At 54.5% G+C, this 22,185-nt stretch overlaps 6 protein-coding genes and 1 non-coding gene across 7 annotated transcripts; 4 read left to right on the plus strand and 3 right to left on the minus strand.

Moving 5' to 3' along the window:
* The first annotated feature begins 1,814 nt into the window (after positions 1-1,814).
* On the plus strand, positions 1,815-1,929 carry UMAG_16216. Its single transcript, XR_897730.1, has one exon. It is a non-coding gene; the product is annotated as a 5S ribosomal RNA (ribosomal RNA).
* A 1,751-nt stretch (positions 1,930-3,680) lies between these two features.
* UMAG_02062 (uncharacterized protein) lies at positions 3,681-5,606 on the plus strand (the record flags this gene model as incomplete). The annotated part of the gene is made up of 1 exon (XM_011390138.1): positions 3,681-5,606. One exon carries the CDS (start codon positions 3,681-3,683, stop codon positions 5,604-5,606), a length of 1,926 nt encoding a protein of 641 aa, XP_011388440.1.
* Positions 5,607-6,604: 998 nt separating this feature from the next.
* On the plus strand, positions 6,605-8,704 carry UMAG_02063 (uncharacterized protein; the record flags this gene model as incomplete). Its single annotated transcript, XM_011390139.1, has 1 exon — positions 6,605-8,704. The coding sequence occupies one exon, from the start codon at positions 6,605-6,607 to the stop codon at positions 8,702-8,704; it is 2,100 nt and encodes a 699-aa protein (XP_011388441.1).
* A 278-nt stretch (positions 8,705-8,982) lies between these two features.
* On the minus strand, positions 8,983-9,427 carry UMAG_02064 (putative H(+)-transporting V1 sector ATPase subunit F; the record flags this gene model as incomplete). The annotated part of the gene is made up of 2 exons (XM_011390140.1): positions 8,983-9,291; positions 9,383-9,427. The coding sequence occupies 2 exons, from the start codon at positions 9,425-9,427 to the stop codon at positions 8,983-8,985; spliced, it is 354 nt and encodes a 117-aa protein (XP_011388442.1).
* Positions 9,428-10,439: 1,012 nt separating this feature from the next.
* UMAG_02065 (histone deacetylase) lies at positions 10,440-12,149 on the plus strand (the record flags this gene model as incomplete). Its single annotated transcript, XM_011390141.1, has 1 exon — positions 10,440-12,149. One exon carries the CDS (start codon positions 10,440-10,442, stop codon positions 12,147-12,149), a length of 1,710 nt encoding a protein of 569 aa, XP_011388443.1.
* A 274-nt stretch (positions 12,150-12,423) lies between these two features.
* On the minus strand, positions 12,424-17,232 carry UMAG_02066 (uncharacterized protein; the record flags this gene model as incomplete). Its single annotated transcript, XM_011390142.1, has 1 exon — positions 12,424-17,232. The coding sequence occupies one exon, from the start codon at positions 17,230-17,232 to the stop codon at positions 12,424-12,426; it is 4,809 nt and encodes a 1,602-aa protein (XP_011388444.1).
* Positions 17,233-19,481: 2,249 nt separating this feature from the next.
* Positions 19,482-21,368, minus strand: UMAG_02067 (uncharacterized protein; the record flags this gene model as incomplete). Its single annotated transcript, XM_011390143.1, has 1 exon — positions 19,482-21,368. One exon carries the CDS (start codon positions 21,366-21,368, stop codon positions 19,482-19,484), a length of 1,887 nt encoding a protein of 628 aa, XP_011388445.1.
* Between the last annotated feature and the right edge of the window lie 817 nt (positions 21,369-22,185).

A 22,185-nucleotide genomic window follows, 5' to 3' on the forward strand; every position in this document is an offset into this window, starting at 1 on the left:
TATAGTATCAACGATGAAAGAAACACCTCAGTCATTGGCAACGAACAGTTCTGGGGCGAATCATTGCGCATGGCTATGCCAGAGCCAAATGCACACCCGCAGATGAGTGGCACGACCTAGTGTTGAGCTGCTAGGCGGTCGATAGCGGTAAAATGTTCATCGATCACCGCGGGCTGTCTGCTCGCTCGCCTTTGAACGATAGACGGATTGAGCATCGAAGGGAAGTGGATGCGAATCGGGCGTGGAGGACATCCCCCGTCCTTCCAAAGTTGATAGCTAGTGAGCGCATGGCAATGTGCAGACGGGGACAGATTCAACGACCGAACCCGAACGCCACTGACACTGAACTGTGTTGCGCACACAATCACGGATGTGAATCGTGAATCGTGAATCGTGAATGTTGCGGCCAGCTTGATGTTTGACGCTTCTTGCTCGGCGTCTCTGCGGGAATGCAAGTGTTCAGCACCATGCTTGCACGTCCGCGTATTCGCGGTGGCCGAAACTCGTACCTGACCCATGACCCAATGCCGAGTGCGGAGCGACAATCGAAGAGCCTTTGCACATTCACGATTCGCCAATTTAGTCACGAATGCGACACTATCTTGGGCTAGCTGCTAATCCTCCTGCATTGACCGGTCTCCAGCGGAGCGCTTCGCATATCGTCACTTCAAGCTTGGGTGGCTGCTCAGCACTGTCTGCAAACATGCGCAGATGCACGCCAGTCTCGATTCCGGCCACCCACGTCTTCGATTCGTCTTAACTGACGCAGGCGAACCACGTCCACATGGCTGTGACCAAGATATTCAAGCCACTAGCAGGCGTGTTCAACCGGCACCAGCTATGTGCCATACGGAGCCGTCCATTACGAATCGTGCTTGCCAAGTCTTGCTCTCCTTGACAAGCAAGGCACGGCTGACATTCGTGGTTGTTTTTGACGCTACTAAAAATTCCAGTCGTGAGTGCGACGTGAACAGCTTGTACTCTTTCTCGCTCAACCTCGAGCCACTCCTTCTTGCACGCATTCAGCGCCATCGGTCACCGTATCGACACCGGCAATCGATCCAACACACTCGTTTCCGGTCGTATCCATACGCTCGGTGGCACAAACATTCACATTCTTCCAATCTTTTTGATTGGTTGGTACTGGCTGGGCGCTTTGTTCTGGACGGCTTCGTGCATGATTTGGCGGTACAGTCGCCATGGCGTTGCGTACGGGAGGATGAGCATTCGGCGGTTGTCAGAGTAATGGAGCATCGACGATCGGATGACGCGGCCGAGTTGTTCTCAAGCATGTAATGTGCCAAGCAGGCAGAACCAAGCACAGGCAGGTGGCCCCGATCCGCAGCGTGAACATGTTGGCATAGGATCGAGCTAGCGCTGAAAAAGTTGCTAGGCTTACATGTAACAAGTGACGTGAGGTACAAGAACGAGGGATGGTGGGGAGTACGAGCAACGTTGAGCCGGCTACTGCCACCGTGAGGCCCAGTAGCAAGTCTGTCATTCTGCACATAAGCCTCACTCTTTTGGCTTGCAAGCAAGAAAGCGACAAGCATTACCCAGACGTCCAGCTTGAGAAGCTTCCCAAATGCCTCGAGCACACATTGCTAGCCGTGTAGCGAGAGATACTAACCCGAGACTTTGTCTATGAGAGAGCTTTGCTTTGGCACAGAAGTGTCACGGCGACTCGCTCATCAGACCACGCTCGTGGATCGGGCGCAGGGAGCGAAAGCATGGACTATCATGTCGATATCACGAATCGTGAATCGTGAATCTTGGTTTCAACATATTCTTCTGTTTGACTCAGGCTACTATCTGCGGCCATAGAGACATGAAAATACCGCATCCCGTTCGATCTGCGCAGTCAAGCATGTCGTCGCCTAGTCAGTACTGCGGTGGGGGACCACGCGGGAATCCTAGGTGCTGCAGTTCTCTTTTTGTTGGACGAATTAGCAATGTTATATCGCCGCGTACCGTGCTCCTTGCGCATTGCTGAGTCGTACATCCATCCACGGTGATTTGAACGGCTCAAAGCACGAAGGGTTAGGCGAAGAGGTCTCGTCAAAAGCCGAGCTATAGTGGCACACCGGGGTTGCAGATCCCGCGGCGTTTCCGAGTTGTGGACGCGACGTTTAATCACAAATTGATCTTGAATGGCGCTTTGTCGTCGCTATCATTCACGATGTGCTCTTGCGAGACACAACTTGACATGACGAGGTATGCTTCATGCTTGGCTCTTCGCAGTCGTCAGTGACGCAACACGCAACATGTTTTTCAATGTGAGATCCGAACAACTCCCGTGGAGCAAGGCGTGGGGACCATACATTCACGATTCACGATTCACGACTCACGATTCACGACTCACGATTCACGATTCGTCGAGTCAGCCAAAATCTCAATGGATATTCGGTTCTGAGTCGTGAGCGCGAATCGGCGCGAAGCGCTCCGAACGAAACCGTCAAAAGCGAATCACGAATGAACACATTCCAAATCGCGAATCATCCGTGATCACATGAATCAAGGCAACTAGACCGGCACAATTCCGTGAATGTACGCCACTCTTTCTCAGTCACGAGTCACACTCGTCTCGCTTTCTTGGCGGCGCGCAGTGGACCACACCAACGTATGAGATTTTCGATCAAGCCAAGTTGGACGATTGCCACAGCATCACCTTGTCGTTGCATTACAGCAAAGCGTGATGATAGAACTCGAGGATCAAGCATCAGATGTGCACAAAACACGAAATGCCTTACAAGAGCGACAACCATCCCGAAAACGGAGCGTCCTCTTCCGGCGGTTCATAAAAGGCGGTTCTTGAAGCCATGCGACTCGGTTGGAATGCATCGAAGCGTTGAATACACTTAACTTACGAAGGGGCAGAAACGAGTCATGTAGACGCGTGAGTACGACCTGATTGGTCTGGACAGGTATGACTGATGAAGCTGCTGCTCTTACGCTCTTACACTAACTTCAGTCAAGAGTGGTACTGCTGTTGTTACTGTGAACAAGCCATCGGGCATGTATCAACAACCCCAATCACGAATCGTGAATCGTGGTCCACGATGCACAATTCACAATTTTTTGGTGACTCCGAGGCCGCGGCATTTCCGAGGCTCAGTATTAATAAATTCGAGAGAAAATTCGTAGAAAATTCGTAGAATATGAATTAATTCGGCTTTCCCCACGACTCAGCCTCTGCAAGTGGAGACAGGATGATTCCGATCAGAACCATGAATAAGTTAACTTTATTGAGAATCCCTTTTCTTTTTCTTTTGTTTTTTTGTCCCTTCGTATTTTATTCACGACTCATGATTGGTGATTGCTGGTTCGCCAGACAACTCGGTGCTCTCTTCCCCGCGGTGCAAACTCACAGCTAACAGCTATGCCGAGCGCACAGAGATACATATATCACTCATGACTCGTGACTAGTCCTAAAAATGGTTTGGTAGGGTAGTTCTCTTCGACCTCTCTTCTTGCCTTGTGACCAACTACAACACCTTTCGGGTCAGCCACGACCATTCAAATCCCTCTTGACGCTGTACATTTCGCTAGTCACCCATACTGCCATCGTCCCCCACACCCTCACGCGTCCCGTCTCGCCCGTCTCGCCCGTCTCGACCGTTCACCTCTGGCTTTTTCTTCTCTTTTTTTCACTTGTAGTGTCGGCTCTATTCTCGGCTGTCATGGGGGAAGGACACACTCGGACCGAAGAGGCGTCTTGCTCTATCGGCATGTCACAGATCCGAGTAGCAGCGCACGAGGCAAATCAGATTGGCGCCATGCATTCTGCCGCCGGAACAGCAGATCACGACCTGCACCCTAACTCCGAGACCCCTCTGGCAATCCACGATTCAACCCAGAGTGCAAGTCGCGCGACGTCAGACTCGGATGAAAAGAGTGACGTACATGCAGCAACGCCCACTTGCTCATCGCACGACCCCGCGTCTACCCCGAAAAAAAGTCATTGGCTCCAATCCGATCAACATGTGCTACCTCACAACAATATGAAGATCGTCATGCCAGGTCTCTGTCTGGCTGTCGGACTAGCAGCTTTGGATCAAACAATCGTATCAACAGCGTTGCCCATCATCTCACAACGCTTGAATGGCGATCCTGGCCAGTACTCGTGGGTAGGATCGGCATATTTGCTTGCTGCCACCAGTTTGATCCCCCTCTACGGTCGGCTCTCGGACCTGACCGGACGCAAGCCGTTACTCTATGGAGCCATCATCATCTTTCTCTTTGGATCGGCGCTTTGCGGCGCTGCGCAGAACATGGCCTGGCTGGATGCCGCTCGTGGAATTCAGGGCATCGGGGGAGGAGGTATCATTGCGCTTATCAACATCATCATTGGCGACATTGTATCGTTGCAGGACCGAGGCAAGTTTTCCGGCTGGATCGGAGGTGTCTGGGGTATCGCATCCGTCATTGGACCTCTGCTTGGAGGAGCGTTCACCGATGCTGGCCACTCGGGCTGGCGATGGTGCTTCTTTATCAATCTTCCACTGGGTGCCATCGCTTTCGCCATCATCTTCTTCTCTCTCAACCTCAACCCGAGACCAAAGCTTACCTTTCGAGAGGCTTGCGGTGAATTCGACTTTATTGGCCTCATCATGATTGTTGTTTCAGTCATCCTTATTCTGCTCGGCTTCAACTATGCAGAGACCAAGGCATGGAACGTGCCCGAGACCATCTCATTGCTCGTGGTAGGTGGATGCCTCCTGGTTGCATTCATGGCATGGGAATTCAAGACAGACAAGAAACCAATTGTGCCACCACGTCTCGTCACCACTCGAACTACGTCGCTGCTACTACTTTCAGTCGTGCTGCACGGATTCGTGTTTTTCGCCGCCACCTACTACCTGCCCGTCTATTTCCAGGCCATCTTTGGCGCATCTGCGCTCATGAGCGGTGTCTACATGCTGCCGTACGCCCTGATTGCGTCCATCATGTCGAGTGTGGTCGGCATCGGCATCAGTAAACTGCGCGCCTATCGACCTTTCCTGTGGGCTGGTTGGGCAGTCATGGTAATTGGGTATGGACTCATGGCTACACTGAATGCGAGCTCGAGTCAGGTCAAGCAGGAAGTGTTTATTGGTATCGCAGGATTTGGAACGGGCTTCCTCTTCCAGACGCCGTTGGTCGGGTTGATGGCTGCCATGCCGCACGGCGATCTGTCCACCACGGTAGCGGCCATGTCGCTGATCCGGTCGCTCGGAGGCACCATGGGTATTGCGGTAGCTGGCGCTGTCTTCAACACGCAGAGCAGGTCGAGACTTGCCAAAATCCCTGGCTTCACGCCATCCATGGTGGCTACAGGAACTGGCGGACAGGACCTCACTGGGCTTGGCAACATTCAGCCGCCTGAACTTAGCCGCCAAATCATCGCAGCCTACGCAGACGGTCTGCAAATCGTGTGGATCATGCTGGCACCTATGGCGGGCGCTGGCCTGCTCGCAGTCCTCGGTGTCAAGGGCTACTCGCTGCGCAGAGACGTCAAGAAAGCGCCTCAGGTCGGAACGCCCAAGAAGATGGTCGACCTCGAAAACCCGCAGACCGAAGACGCCGGCGTGCCATCAACGGATGACAACCAGGGAGACCGTCGATAGAATTCATCCTCTGACCTGTGTCTCGGCATTTTGGTCTGTACTCGCCTAGCCACTTTGCCTATCGTTTGCAGCTCAAACTCGTCACTGATCAATCCTAATCGTCTTTCGATCAATCCGTCTTGCGCTACTCGACGCCTGGGCACGTGTCATGTTCGGTCGGTCCAGCGCAAATGGACATGCTGTGCGACGTATACGGTAAGACGGGACATGCAAGAAGGCGATCATTCAGAGTCCCGCTGCCGCTCGCTGCACGCGCTCGTTTCACAGATTTCAGGGCGGTTTGGATCCGTGATTGACGAGCCATTGACGAGCCGGCGATGACGGATGATAAGGGCTTACACGTTACTTTTGCAACCCGCTTTTCACGCTTCCGCTTCACGCTCCTGATTCCTGATTCACGATTCACGATTCACGATTCACGATTCACGATTCACGATTCACGATTCACGATTCACGATTCACGATTCACGATTCACGATTCACGATTCACGATTCACGATTCACGATTCACGATTCACGATTCACGATTGATTTGATTTTGAGCCTTTTATCAGTCACGAGTATAAAACAAATATTGAACACCGAAAGCTGAGATCACGGATGTGATGTTGGGAAATGGGACGTGAGAGTCGTGAGTGCTATCAGCCAGGGTCCAGATTCACGATTCGTGATTCGCGTGGTGCTCTACTTCATACAGCAACATACATTTGGTGCTCTACAACCACCACACAAGACGTTGATTTGTTGATGCTAAAACCCCTTGCTTCATCTCTTGACACTTGCAGACGTTCGCGAGGTAGTCAATACAGGCGCATCGACTGCTCTCTCTAGGTATATGCCTGAGACATTGCCGTCCACTTCGACACCCTTTCCGTCCAGACTTAACCTCTTCCGCCACCTCCACATTGCTTACACCTCGTCTTGCTTCGTGACGAAGCTACGCACAGCGCATTTCACCCGCTCTTCCAGCTCGTTTCGATCGTGGCATCGATTCCAAGATGTCGCGCCTGATTCCAGGCGATGCATCGCTCACCATAACGCGCCTGCTCATTCTCATAGTCTGGGGCGTGGTCCCTCTCAGCTGGCTTGCCCTTCTCTCGCGCGCACTCCGCTACTATCTAGATCACTATACAAGCTACTCGATTGACGCCGCGGTCTGGAACTGGGTCGTCAAACATTCGCCATTGACCGTCACACGAGTCTGGGCTCATCTCCTCTCACCACGCTGGCGTTGGGCTTCGAATCTCGTCTACTCTTATTGCGCACTAGAGGCAGCCTTCTCGCTGTATTACTTGCATTTGGCTAGACGTATTCAACGACCAGGCCCACGACCGCTGTACGGTCGACGCTTCTTGCGCAGTGTCTTTGCACAGGCACTTGAAGCCGGCCTCAAACCAGCTTCAGAAGACATCACGCACGAGTCGAAGCTGTCTTATACAAGCGCTGTTTCTGCATCCCCCACCGCTGCATCCAATAGCACTGCAGGACCTGTTTCAAGTGGTATCCATGGTCAATCTACAACGTCACCGTCCGAGTTGAACGAAAGTTCGGCACCAAGTCATGTACGACAGAGGCTTGGCAGGTTGCGAGCAGCGAGCTTCGTTCCGCAATTCGTCGCCGCGCCCATCTCGGAGGACGACCCGCGCGCTATCAAGTTTCAGGAGAGCCAAGCCAAGTGGTTCTTTAGCGTACCACCTGAGCAGATCACACGTAGAGAGGTGATGCATTGGCTGGCATGGTCACTTTTCGCAACCGAGCTCGAGACACTCGAAGCTGAGAGGGACGCCGTCAGTTCTCTCACCAATGGTGAAAATGCTGGTGTTCAATCAGGATCACATGTCCCTCCGGTCTGGAACGGCATAGACTCTGCAACGCCATCTACGTACAGCTCACCCCTTCCGCGATCGACCTCGACGTTTGGTGGTCCATCCCCCTCCTTCTCGATTGGCCCATCAGGTACAGACGCCCCGACCGAGGAGAAAGAAGATGTTAGGGGAGTACGCGCCAAAGAGGGAGAGTGGGATCCGACCAAGGGCGACCGGCTTGCATTCCTGGAATACTGTCTGGAGCTGCTCGAGACTCGTCAAGGCCGAAGCTATCCAGAGGATGCTCACGATGCGCATGTGCCAGCACGCGCCAAGCAGCCTGAGCATGCACGAGACAAGATTGCCGCGAAACGTGGACCACGCATTCGGATGATGCGGCTCACGATCGACCCTGTGCGAGTTCGATGCAGGCCGTTGGCGTGTTATCTGGTGACAAACACGCTTTCATACTTGACTATCCGACGTGCCATGCGTGGCGGATTTCAGATGTGTACTGAAGGTCGTCTCCCGTATCTGTACCGACCTGCACCCGATACTTGTACCTCGAACGGCGACAGACGTCTGGATACGACGCCCCTGGTCGTATTACACGGTCTTGGTATCGGTTTAGCCCAATACGCTTCGCTGGTCAGCTTCTTGCTGCACTCGCCCATCTTTGCACACCGACCAATCATGATTCTTCTTCAACCCAACATCTCTCAATCTATCCTGTCGCCGGCATTCCTGAAACCGTTCGGTCATCACGAGACTACGTCGGCCTTCCGCTCGATTCTGGCGCGTCACAATTGGTCGTCGATCGATGTGCTCTCGCATTCGTACGGCTCGTTGGTACATTCGTGGCTGATCAAATCTTTGGCGTCTCGTGTTCGACGCAGTTGCTTCGTCGACCCGGTATGTTTTCAGCTCTGGGTACCGTTTGTTTGCTCCAACTTTCTCTACAAGCGTGCCTCTACCCCGATCGAGCTTCTGATGCGATACTTTGTCGCGCGCGAGGTGGGGACGGCAAACACACTCTGTCGATACTTTGACTGGTCCAGTAACATCCTTTGGCCACACGAGATCGAAAAGTTGCAAGACGGAAGGAGGACGAGGTTCTATCTGGCAGAAGACGATGCAATTCTGAGTGCCAAGGATACGTTGGAGTATCTAGTGGAATGTGGATGTCCGAGGCAAAACGTGCACTATGGAAAGCGCAAAGCTCACGGTGAGATGCTCATGCATGGGGGAGACGATTTCGACAAGATTGTCGAGTGGTTGTCGATGGACATTTGACCTTTGCTAATGCACGATAGATAGACGTTTCTTTGGCAGTGGTTGCGAGATTTGTATATGCACAAGTGTCGCTGATGGAGATGGGTTGGGTTGGAGCATATCAGTCTGAGCGTGTTCGCGAGTGCTACGTGTTCCGGGCTGCGTATCACGTATGGCGAGACTGATCACAACGTTTGTCACTGCAATTCAAGAGTAGGAAGCGGATCTAATTGAGCCAGGGCTAGTGGGTGTGATTGGACGAAGGCGGAAAAAACGACGAGTGGAAACCGATTACGGTGCTATTCTCCAAACAGCTTCTGTACGCGTTTCAGGACGCTATCCTTGGCCGGGTCGTACGGGTGGTCTTTGGCGGGGATCTCGAGGAGTGCAGGGAAGGCCTGCGTATACCTGTCCACAACGGGACGGATTTTTTCGGCGATGTGCTGGTTGATCAACAGAATAGCAATGTCTTTGCGTTCATTGGTAAAGTGATGGAAGCAAGACTCGATGTCCGAGACCGACGTTTTGTTATCGACGATCAGAAAGTTTTTGTCGCCCTTTTCATCGACGTTTCCGATTCCTGCCAGCAGCAGACCCGTCGTCGAGTCCTATCCAACAATCACCCAACAGCACAATCCGCAAAACAAACGTCAATCAGCCGAACCCCCACACTGCAACAACCACAAGATGTCTACGTACCTCATCCGCAATCAGTGCTATCAGCGTTCGTTCCGCTGCCGACATGGTTGGATGTCGGCTACCGGTATGGATACCGGATACAACTCGTAGATGACCGTCTAAGTGGTTCGCTGCGTTTTGCGTTACACGTTTCTTGTCTGCAACCGATGCACACTCGTCGCTTCCCAAGACGTGGTTGTGCGTATCCAGAAAGCGATGGCGAGATACGCTTCCGCGATATCGACCTACATGTGGAGTGAGCAGTGAGTCTGAGTGCTGCTGCGAGCCTCCTTTTTTGAGCTCAGGTCACGTGCTGCGCAGTGCCACAGACAGCCACAGCATCGCTCGCTCGAGCCAGCTCAAGCTCAAGCTCATCTGTACGGCACGTGGCGTGTGGTTTCATTCTATATGTTAGGCCCTTATTACTGCCTCTCGTTCTTGCCTTATCTGCTGTTCACACGTGACCACAGCCTGCTGCACTGGCCGTCCATCCGTAATTGGCGATTCACAATCACGAATAATCGTGAATTCACGATTGCACGTTCACATTCACGATTTCACGATTTCACATCTTTTTCAGATCGTGAATGTGAATCATCACGCACGACGATCAACACGATTCGTGAATTTTGAAAAGATAGTTAAGTCTAAATGGTTATACACCAGTCGAAAATGTTCACGATTCGTGATTCGTGATTCGTGATTCACGATTGCGACTCTGTGCTTTTCTGTGTTGGATTTGGGCCGAACGGATCACGGAAGTGGTCGAACGAGGAGAAAAAGAGGGTCCAGACCTCATTCCAGCCGCCACGACCGAGACGACATCTTCTCAACTTAGCGCCGTCTACCTCGTGCCTTGGCTCCACCGCTGTTGGCTTAATCTGATCCAGCCCAGCCCAACGCGCGCACAACTATCCGTGATCGTCTGCTTGCTAGCGCGACACATCTTGATCAGGAGGCCGAACGTCGTCAGTAGCAGCTTAGATCATCAGCCTCGAAAGCTCGCGGTGTTCCTTCTGCTTGTCCTGCGGTTCATCTACAAGTGCAAACGGACGCTTTGCGCCTCGCGTATGCCACCATGTCGTCGACGTTTCTCGCGAGTAACTCGATTGTCAACACGTACAACGGTACCTCTGCGTCTGGCGCGCCTCCGTCGGCGGACGAACCGTTGTTTGCGCCCATCTCGTCGTCTTCCAACCCGAATTCGTCGCGAGTATGCTACTTTTTCGACTCAGACATTGGCAACTACCACTACGGTCCTGGCCATCCGATGAAGCCTACGCGCATCCGAATGTGTCACTCGCTGGTGATGAACTACGGTCTATACAAGCGCATGGAGATCTTCCGAGCCAAACCTGCCACGAAGCGCGAAATGTCGCAGTTCCATACGGACGAGTACGTCGAGTTTCTGAACCGAGTGACACCGGATAACGTGGACTCGTTTGTTCGAGAACAGGCCAAGTTCAACGTTGGCGACGACTGTCCCGTATTTGACGGCCTGTTCGAGTACTGCTCGATCTCGGCGGGTGGGTCGATGGAGGGAGCCGCGAGGCTGTCGCGCGACAAATGCGATATCGCCATCAACTGGGCGGGCGGATTGCACCATGCCAAAAAGGGCGAAGCAAGCGGATTCTGCTACATCAACGATATCGTTCTCGGAATCCTCGAGTTGCTCCGCTACCATCCGCGTGTTCTGTACATCGACATTGACGTGCACCACGGCGACGGTGTCGAAGAAGCGTTCTACACTACGGACCGCGTCATGACTTGCAGCTTTCACAAATACGGCGAGTTCTTCCCTGGCACAGGCGAACTAAGGGACATTGGCATCGGTAAAGGCAAGATGTACTCGTGCAATTTCCCGCTTCGCGACGGCATCACGGATGAGAGCTACAAAAGCGTGTTTGAACCCGTCATCTCTCAGATCATGCAGCACTACCAGCCATCCGCGGTGGTGCTTCAGTGCGGTAGCGATTCGTTGGCGGGAGACAAGCTGGGATGTTTCAATCTATCGATGCGAGGACATGCCAACTGCGTCGAGTACGTCAAGTCGTTCGGACTACCATTGCTGTTGTTGGGCGGAGGCGGATATACGATGCGCAACGTCAGTCGCGCCTGGGCATTCGAGACTGGACTCGCTGCCGGTCAGGAGTTGAACGCTCAAATCCCGGTGAACGAATACTACGAATACTTTGGGCCGGACTATCGGTTGGATGTTCGGCCGAACAACATGCAAGACCTCAACACGCGCGAGTATCTGGAAAAGATCAAGATCCAAGTGTTTGAGAATCTGCGTCAGACGGCACATGCGCCTTCGGTACAGGGGCATGTGGAGCCGCGCAGTATTGTCGAGTCGATGCATTTGCAACATGTCAACGGCGACATGGAGGAGCGCATCGATTTGGGCGACAAGAACGGAATGCAGATCTTGGACGACAAGTATCCCGACGAGCGGCTTGTAGACACGCGTGAGTTTCAGGACCACTCTACGCGCGCCGACGAGTTGGACCGCGACGCCAGAGCGAATCCGACTCGGATCGACGACGCTGTCCACGCTCGTGCTGCACGACCCGCTCTGGCAGACTCTCGCAACCCCACCGCAGATCCTAGCGAGCACGCCATCGATGAGCAGATCCAGGCCGACGCCATGGCGAAACTACTCGCTCCTAAACCCACCCTACAAGCCGAGCATCCGCTCTCGTCATCCGCTCAACCCGCCCACACCCCTAACAGCCACCAACCATCACACTCCCCAACACCACCCGCCCCCAATCCGCCACACCCATAACCCCCCCCCCTTCCCCTCGCGCTTCCAACACCCACACATCTTTGTTTTCTCCGAGCCTCTCCTGTACGTTTCGTCCATTGTTGTTTCGTTCAATCCGCTTTTCTCGCACACCTTGGTACTGCACTCGCTCACGCTCGTACATCAGTCTTGACACTTGAACGCACGCGAGCGCTCGCATGCACACGCTATCTGGAGTCGAACGCTTGATTGCAGTGACACAGTGCGCAAAGAGCGTGTCAACGTAAACGCGACGTGCGCGGTGCACGGTGCACGATCAACTGCGTTTCGCCTTCGCACCCTTGCCCTTGACCAGCTTGAAGCCAGTATCGCTTGCGAGGGCGTGTGGCCACTTGTCCGAGTGCGCATTCTTTGGTGCGCCCGACTTGGATGTGGCCAAGTTGCCGATAGCGCCATTCGTCCTGGCCACCGCACCTCTTCCCTGTACGTCCATCTTCCTCTTTGTGACGAAATCGTTGGCGAAGCGTCTTCCGTCCAGAGTGCTGCTGTTAGCATATACGGTGTCGGCGATGATCTCGATCACGTCGCCACTTGGATCCAGCGGGAATTGGAGCAACATGTCGATGAAATCGTCCGTCTTGATTGTCAGGCCCTGTAGGTTGTCCTTGCAGTACTTTATGAATTCCGGAGATGGAGCGTTAGGGTCCGTGGACAAACGTGTGGGTTTGCTTGCTGGCATGCTCGATGTTGAAGCCGAGATGCGGCTCGCCGGCGAGGGCAAGGGCGAGGGCGACGCTGGAGCGTTTGACGCCCTCGCACCGACCACCGACCAAGCGCTTCCAGCCGACGACGTAGCCACCGACGATGTCGCACGAGACGCCGTCGGTGCTCGTGTCGTCAGAGGTGATCCTGTCGATGTGCCGTATCCTGCACTGCCCGCGCTAGCTCCACCAGACGGTGTGCTAGGAGCGCTAGACTTGCCACTAGCACCAACCACCGACCACGCACCTCCTCCTCCCGCATTCGTGCTGGAACCCACCACAGAGCCGTGCAAATTCGACGCCGACGTGCTACGGCTAGCCGAATCCGCATATCCTTTACGCAGAGCGATCGCCTGAGCCGACTGCTGAGCTTTGAGTTTCTCGGCTCGCTTCCTTTCTTCCTCTTGGATCTCCATGAGCGTCTTTTTCGGTGCGGTTTTGCCGGCATTCCAAGCAGGTGCAAACGGAGCAGGAGCAGCCGGCGCAGCTTCGTTTGCGCCGCTACCGCTGCTGGTAGCAGCGGAATTGCTGACGTTCTTAGAAGCAGAAGCCGGCGCCGAGGCAAGACCCCAGCTCAACGTCGTGGGCAAATCCTCAACAGCGCTAGGCGACGCAGCCATACGCGCGCGAGCCGCCGCCTTTTCAGCTGCGCGCTTGGCTTCGGCGCGCTTAGCCTCGGCCTCCTGGATCTCGCGCAGACTGGGTCCCGTCGGCTGCGGTGCTTCGTCTTTAGCAGCCGCCCACGGAGCTGGCCGACTAGCAGGAGCGCTCGGTTCGGCGCTAGACCCATCGTTGATCCAGTCGGAAAGAGGCACCTGCTGTGTGGCAGTGGAAGCGCTCGGGGTGCCTCGTCGGAACTGCTCCTGCGAAACGACGCGCACATTACCCGAAACCGTCGATCGCGCAGCAGCACCAGCAGCCCGATTAGCCGGCTCACCGCTTCCCGACACAATCCGAGACACATCTGAGCTTTGTCGCTGCAATCCAGATCGCGACTCGCGCTTGGAATCCTTGGCCGACTTGTTGGACGAAATGGTCAGAGCAGGCACGCTCGACAGCTCGGGTTCGGGGGCAAATTCCACCGCTTTCGGCGACTGCGGCCACAGCTCTTCGGGACGAGGCTCACCCGTGGTGAAAGCTTCGGGAGGAGGAATTTCAGAATCGATCGACTTTGCGGTCACGGGCGCATCCTGAGCCGCACTGATAGTCGGGCTGACGGCAGCAACAGCAGCAGCCGCCGTCGCCTTCTGAGTTTCCTTCTTGCTCGACTTGTTCTGCGGGGTTGTAGCAGTCTTGTCCGCCTCGGTGATTGCTTCGAGCTCTGTTTCCTTAGGAGCCTTGACTTCGAGGTCATCGCTAGTAACGCCAGGCGCGGCAGCAGATGATGCAACCGATGGCATGTCGACAGAGTTCTGCGCTTCCTGCGCAGGAGCGGGGAAAGCGTTCTCGAACGACTTGTGCAGTTCGTCGATGTGCTCGCCAGCCTGTTGTTGAGCTTGGGTCACATCGTGATCGTGCTGAGGCGCAGGTGATCGGGCGCGCCGAGGCGTGCCGATCGGGTCGGCGGCTTTAATCGCTTCGTTGCGCAGGACAGCTTCGCTGAAGTCGATCTGACGGTTGCTCACATCGGGTGTGGTTGCCGAGTAGTTCCAAGGCGCTTGCTGCTCGCCCCATTGTCCATGCTGGGCGGGACGCATCGAGTCGAGTTGAGAACGGGGAGCGTTGAGCGAAGCTTTGTTGCTCCATGGGCTGCCGTTCTGATCAAAGTTTTGCCTCTGCTGATGTCCAAAACTTTCAAAGACAGGCCGATCGCCGACGTGTGGGCTTTGATGGCCGCCGAGACCAACGTCGCCAAACTGACCGAGAGCGCCGTGTCCGATGCCAGCACCCCAGTGTGATGGTGGCATGGCCGACTCGTTGCCCCATCCGGATCTACCAAGTCCGGCGCCGAAGCTGTCGAGTTGGCCGAGATGCATTCCACCAGGACCTCGCGAGGCAGAAGCGGCCGCAGCCTGACGCTGCTCGTGCAGCTCACGTTCGCGAAGGATGGAAATGAGGTCGTCCTGGTTGCGCAGTCCGGACTGGCCAGCCGAGAAAATGTCGTGGCGTCCAAACGGCGATGCGGGCGAGGGAGCGACGTTTGTTAGACCACCAAGATTCAAAGGAGCAGGCCAACCTTGTTGGTGCGACTGGTGCTGTTGTTGCTGGAGCTGCTGCGACTGTTGCTGCGGCCTGCCGCTTTGACCTGGCCAGGTCCGATCGAAAGAGTCAGTGAAGCGACTCTGCTCGTTGCTAAGCAAGCTGTCACTGGCGCCCGCTTTGGGGTCAAAGGCCGACCTAGCCAGCGCTGGGGGATGAAGCCAGGCCATGGGCGGGATCAGAAAGGGCTGAAGAGCGTTGCCAACACCAGCAACCACTTGGGCGAGAGGCTTGAAATCGACATCCTCGTGACGCTTGACGAGCAGATCGTCGGCAAAGTATTGCTGCGAATACCAATCTTGCATCATGAGACTGCTGAACGGACCTTGCACGTTGCCGGCCATATCTCTGTAGAGCCACAAGGATGTTTCTGGGGACCAGGACGTGGCCGACTGCAAGGTTGGGAGTGGCATGTTGCTGGAATGGTGCGGATGAGATTGATCAAAGTGATCTCTGACGTCGCGTTCTCGAGGAAAGTCGTCGGCATTGTTTGCCAAGTTTTGTTCTGGAGCGAGAGCAGAAGCGGAAGGCAGGGCGGGGCTGTCGTCTTCATCAAGTTTGAGTGAACCCAGCACGGCCGAAGCGTGCTGAGCTAGGTCTGGATCGTCGCTGCCAAGGGTGGATTCGCCTGTCCCCGCGTTCTGTTTGACAGGCGCCTGGGTCTCGACGATGGCACCTTCAGTGGGGTCCTGGCCTGCATCAGTAACGCCCACAGCGGAGCCAATACTGGCTGCGGCATTGTCGCCTTTTGAAGCGTGGGGCTGCAGGAGCCTAGCTTGACTGGTCTGGCGCTCGCGTCGGCGGTCCAAGCCGGAAGACTTACCAAAGCCGATGCTACCATCGGAAGGAGGCCCGATGGGGCCTTCACCGGGCAGACGATCCTTGTGACGCGCAAAGCGAGCAGAGATGCTGAGTCCCTCGGAGTTTCCACTGGGTACGATGGGCTGCGAAGGCTGGGAGCAGTCGGTCGAATGCGGCGCGGCGGAAGCAGCAGTAAGAGGAGCCGCATCGGCAGCTGCCGATGCATTGCGGCCTCTCACGCGATTTGAGCTGAAAGCATCCGAGAAGGCACCCAGCACACCGCCTCCAGTGCCCACAGCATTGGGATGTGCCGTCGAATTCTGCGTCGAGCGACCCCAAGAGCCTGTTGCGGCAGAACCGTTGGTGGTCTGCGAGGCGCTGATCTCGTCCTGACTACCTCTGAGCGAGCGGCCGGAACGAGGAGCGTCTACAGTGCCGGCAGCACCGTCGCTGCTGTCCATCCTCTTGCGTGCGGGTGGAGCAACAGCCGAGAGAACGCCGCCTTGGATGCCGCTAAAGCGATCGCGCGAGACCGAAGGCGAGAGAGGACGAGAGCCAGAGTTGGATGTCACACCAGCCAAAGCGCCACTTGAAGCGCGCTGGAAGAGACCCGGACGCTCCTTTTCCGCCTTGTCCCAGGTCGAGCCAACCGCAGATCCAAAACCTCCCGTCGAGCTGCCCGAGGTAGAGCGTGCGTTGAGTCCACGCGGCTCATTCGCATTCAGGCCGGGTGAGAGGGGACCACCGCCCACAGCACCAAGCTCGGTAAAGGCAGACGGGCGGCGATCAGATGCGCCTTTTCTGCGGGAGGTGCTGGCGGGATGCTCAGCACCGGAACCGGAACCAGCGCCAGGCGCAACCGAATCCACCGGCGACGGCTCTGCGCTAGGTACCTTGCTAGTACGGTCCGAGCTATACAAGCTCAACAGCTTTTCGCGTGTCACCTTGTCCTTTGCCAGTGCTGCCGAGCTTCCATTGAGCAAAGCCGCCGAGCCATCGCCGTCGTGACCGCTCCAGGTGCCATGCTGAGCAGAAGAATGCGTGCCATTTCGATTCGAGGTTTGCGCGGTGGCCGCAGCCGCAGCGGCAGCAAACGAGAATGCGCCTGGACTGATCACCGCGGGACTGACAACAGGTGTTGGACCAGACAAGTTTCCAAGCCCGTTTGATCCGCCATTGCGCTTGCCAACGCCAGCATTGGCGCCAGTGCTACCGTTGCCGGCGATGGCGTTTCCAGCGACAGTGCCTGTGCCTGGGCTGGTAGCAGCTGAAGTTGTGGTCGAAATGGAAGTTTCTTTTCCTCCCGATTTGCTGTTAGGACCTTTGCGCATCCACTCGGGACCGAATTGCATTGAAGTTGCCATGGTGTCTGATTGCTGATAGGTGGTTATGAGGAGGCGGTCAGAGAAAAAGCTGTGCGGCCAACGTAAAAGTTTCTTGATTATGCCGAGATGATGCTGCAGAAAGTGCTTGAGCGAGGTTGCGACGAAAAGCTGACTGTTGTGATGTGGAGCTGAAGGCGGGAGGTGTGCGAACTAACAGCTCTGCAGTGTGGTCTTGAGAAGATCGAGCTGTGATTGTCGAGTTGGGAGATTGATGAGAACGAACAAGGCTGGCATGCAGTTTGAAAGGTTTCGTGAGGTGCGGATGCGATGCAGTCGGAAAAGTTTGTGCAGTAGGATGTGGAGCTGTGCTTTGAATGTCAAGGACAGGTAGATACAGAAGCGATGATCAAGTTGAGACGCAAGTAGAGCAGTGAGCCGATAGGAATGCAAACAAGCTCGAATGCTATTGGCGGGTAGGAGACTAGAGTGAGGCGATCTTGTTCCAAGTCGAAAGGAGATTTTTTTTCTGTGCTGGAAAGCTTGATATGCGATGTGCGGAGTTTTCTGGAAGCGTCAAGCCAAAGTAGACGCTGTAGGTTGAGGCCTTGAGCCTTGTCTTGCAGATTAGGATGCGGTTGGAAGCAGTTGTGATGGGCTTGCAAACTTGCTGTACGAGCTAAGATGAAGCTGTGAACGTCGCTTTTCTACTTGAGCGAGTAGAGTTGAAGTGGTAAAGGACGAGAGAATACGAAGAGACAAGAAGAGTAAAGTGGAAGAGAGCGGAAGCGAAAGCGAAAGCGAAAGCGAAAGCGAAAGCAGTACGAGCGCCTGTCTAGTCGATGGACCCAAGACGATGCGAAGATTGACTTGAAAAAGAGTCACGAGTGGCAAGAGCGCAACAGGGCAACGCACCGACTTGAGCCAGCCAATCAACTCGAGAAATCTGTCTCTACAAGGCGCACAAAGACTTTGTAAGGCAAACTTGCCGGTGAGCCTGACACGCACACTCACGCTCTCGACTCGTGACTTTCTTCGATTTTCTCTCGTGTCTGCTCTGTAAGCGCTTTTTTTCCCTTCTGCCCTCTGTGCGCTATTAAATGCCATCAATAATAAGATTTATTAAGCGTGATAGAGTGTGAGTCTGGTTCCCATGTTTTTTTATTTAAGTTTCTTGCAGTGCTCTGTACCGTAATTTCGTAGACGCCGCCACAGCGAGGCCCCCCATTCACGATTTGAACTGGTGAACCTCTTTTTCTGTTTTTTCTTTTCTTTTCTTTTTAGCCTAGGCCAAGCTTTCGATTTTTCAAAATTTGGTCGAGGTTACCTGTATAGAAGTCAAGAGGGCCGCCTGTGAATTCCTTCCAGCTCTCTGCCTTGTACACAAAACAGTCGTGAGTAAGCTTCGTGCTTGTTTGCGTCGTGTTCTACTTGGACGGTTCCGATCTTGACTAACTTACATAGTTAAAATCGTCGTGAGATGTTTTCTTGTTTTAAAATATCAGTCAGTCATGAGTGAGTCTTGAGTGGTGGGTGAAATATTCAACCTCGCACAGTCAGCCATCAAGTCGTGAGTATAGAGTGATTTCTGCAGTTGTAAGAAGGAAGTTCACCATGTCCAGGCCCATTCACTTTTCACGATTGTAACGCAACGTCAGCTTGTAGACCGCCTTGTCTCTGGGTTCCGCAACATTTCATAGGCAAAGCAGGGCGACTCTGTGAAATGAAGCGGATGTTGCTTATATCAAACAGTCACGAGTCACGAGTCCACCTTCTCTTCTGCGTTCGTTGTGATCACATCCCACCCTCTCAATCACGAATTTGCAGCACGCACAACGCACAAATCCCGTCTTTGTTAAGTCACCGGACCGTGATCCTTTCTATCCACCAGCGATCACTCTCACAATAACATCTACATCGCGCATCCGCACAGTCAGAGTCACCAAGTGCCAATCACATCTTGGAGCAGTCGGCGAGTTGACAAATCGTGATTAGTCTATTGCGGCTGCAATAATGCTAGAGTGAGTGGTACAAAAAAGGCTATTTTGTTACGAGGTGGATGACTTGGCGTCGCCGTCGCTCGCCGTGCTGCTGTCGTTCTTTTTGTTAATTGTTGGATCTGGCTTGAAAGATTCAGCTGCTTTGCTTTCGGCTGTTGTCATTTAGAGACGAGATGCAGATAGACCAAAGGGAAGTAAACAAGAGTGGTGTCATTTCAGCGACCGATCGTGGTGAAGTGTAGAATACAAGGATCCGACATTCTCTCGTCTGACGCACTGGGCGAGCACTGTTCACTTGCGACTTGTCATCCAGTCCCACGCCCGACCCAGAAACCCTTTCTGATGCTCCTGTGTAGAGGATTCAGCGGCAGAGGGGGTGGATGCTTGCGGATGGCTAGAGGCGGGCCTGGCCGGGTCTGGAGTCGCTCTCCTGGCACTAGAGTTTGTCGTTGCCCCAGAGATTCCATCGAGATTGCTTGTGTCGTCAGAGCGAGAGGAAGGGTGGATCGAAAACCTACCTGCAGAAGTTTTTTTCGTCGATGCTTTCGTCGACGCTGCCTGCGCATTGTCAGAGGGAGCCGAAGAGGTCTTGGCGCTAGACGACGAGGCAGCAGAGGAGGATGTCGACGGCCTCGACTGGGAGTTGTCCTTTGTAGAGGTGGAAGAAGTACCTGAAGAAGCCTTTGAAGGCTTGCTTGATGAAGGGCTATCATCTGACGCTGGTGGTGGTGGTGGTGATGATGTCGCCGGCGAACGACCCTCTACCTCATCGGCATACTGTTGCAAAATCTCTCGCTGTCGCTTAGTGAGCGAGCGTGGCATGCTGACCTCGAACTGCACCATCAAGTCCCCTTTTTGACCACGTCGTGTTGGCGACGGCACACCACGGCCGGGTAGGATCATCTCCTCACCCACTTGCGTGCCTGCTGGTACACGCACCTCGACGGGTCCGTCGAGCGTAGGCACGCGCACCTTGCCGCCGAGAATAGCCGTGTGGAATGGGATCGTGGCGGGGTAGAAGAGCGTGGAGCCTTGACGCCTCCAGATGCGGCTAGGTGCCACATTTATGCGAACATACAGAGAGCCGGGTGTGCCAGTGCCAGAGAGTGGAACATCACCGAAGCCATCCTTACGGATGCGGAAGCCATCATCGACACCTGCTGGAAGATCGATTTGAACTTCCTTGCGTCCACGTACTCTGCCGATGCCGTCACAAGTGTTGCAATTGTCGCCTGGTGCAACTGTTGAGCCTGCACCTCCGCAAGATGGACAAGTGGTAGCCATCTGGAAGCCGCTCTGGATGACAAACGTGCGCGTGCCTGTGCCGTTGCAGGTAGCACAGGTGCTCTTCTTGGCGCCAGGTTTGAGACCGGAGCCGGTACAGGTGCCGCATGGTTCGATGGGGTTGATGACGACCTTGCGCTTGGTGCCCTTGCAGGCTTCTTCAAAGGTGAGGTTGATGGTGGTCTCGAGATCTTCTCCTCGTGCTTCGCCCGCAAACCCTGCACCGCCGAAGCCGGGCCCACGCTGAGCCCCGGGTCGACCTCCACCACCAAAGGCGCCAAAGAGACTCTCAAAGATGGAGCCAGCATTTCCTGCGTTAGAGAAGCCGCCAAAGTCTTGGAATCCACCAAAACCGCCGGCGCCGAACGGAGACGAACCTCCACCGCCGAAAGGGTCGAAACCGGGCTGACCATCTGTCGTTCCGTATTGATCGTAAGCAGCTCTTTTTTTATCATCACTGAGCAGGTCGTAGGCGTTTTGGATTTCGACAAAACGCTCTTTTGAGCCCTTGTCCTTGTTGGTGTCTGGATGATATTTCTTGGCAAGACCGTAGTAGGCACGTTTGATGTCCTTGGCATCAGCGTCTTTCTTGACCCCGAGAACCGAATACGGGTCTTTGGTGGATGCAGAGCGGACAACCGAGGATGAAAACGACCGTTTCGAAGTGGAGAAAGACGACAGCTGAGAGCCGCACGAGCTGCAAGAGTGAGGAGCGTTGTTGGAAGCACGAGACCAACTGACGAGAGAGCGAGCCGAAGCGGGGATAGTTGAAGTGCTTGTGGCTGCCGATGTGATGGAACGGCGCGGTGCGATGGCGCTGACGGCTGTGGAAGAGGAAGGTGTACAGAGCGACGAGAGGCGACTCACCGCACCCCTAGCAGCTGACGCAGGCATGGCGGTATGTACCTGAAAGGAGTTGCCTGGTGGATAGCAACCAGTGGCGCGAGCCAGTCTTACGATACAGAGAATAGTATGAAGAAGAACGGAGCAGGACAAGATTCGGATCTAGACGATGAGGATGGTTGTGGTTGAAGTCGACAGAGAGATGGATGTCGCACGCTGCAACAAGTTTCTTGGTGGAGGACAAGATTCACGACTCGCACACATTCACAATTCGTGATTTGGACGTTGGACGGCAGCGGCTGTTGCTTCTCACGACTTTACGACTGCTGCTGCCCTTGAAAGCGTGAGCACAGATAATCCTTTTCGCAGCCAAAAAAGTGACTTGTGTGAGAGAGAACCTTCGAGATGGACGAATCGTGAATCACGAATTCCTGGTCTCTTTTTTTTGTGTTTTGTGGCTGAGTTCTTCTCGCTCGGATTTCACGATTTTAACGTGAATGTTAGCTAACAATCTGTCAAATCGGGAGTCGGATGAAACCGATGAGAGCGATTCCGACGCGTCGAGCAGAACGGGGCAAGCAATTCGTGATGAATCCTGGTTTCACCGCAACTCCCGACTCGTGATCAAAAAGCACCAGAAAAAGAAAGGAGAAAGGAGAGAGAAAGAGAAAGAGGCTCGATTAGAAGACGCGAGACTCGAAATCCAACTGGAAAAAAAAAACTCCATTTTACCTAAAAGACAGTTGAATTGAATGACGGCTGGGCGGCGGCGACGCGGTGGACAGGCTTCAGAGTGGACATAAGCTGGGCAGAGAGAAAGCGCGAACAGGCAGCCAGCCAGTCACGAGTCAGTCACTGAATCCATCAC

The sequence above is a fragment of the Mycosarcoma maydis genome, chromosome 5 (genome assembly GCF_000328475.2).
Source record: "Mycosarcoma maydis chromosome 5, whole genome shotgun sequence".
Classification (NCBI taxonomy): Eukaryota; Fungi; Basidiomycota; class Ustilaginomycetes; order Ustilaginales; genus Mycosarcoma; species Mycosarcoma maydis.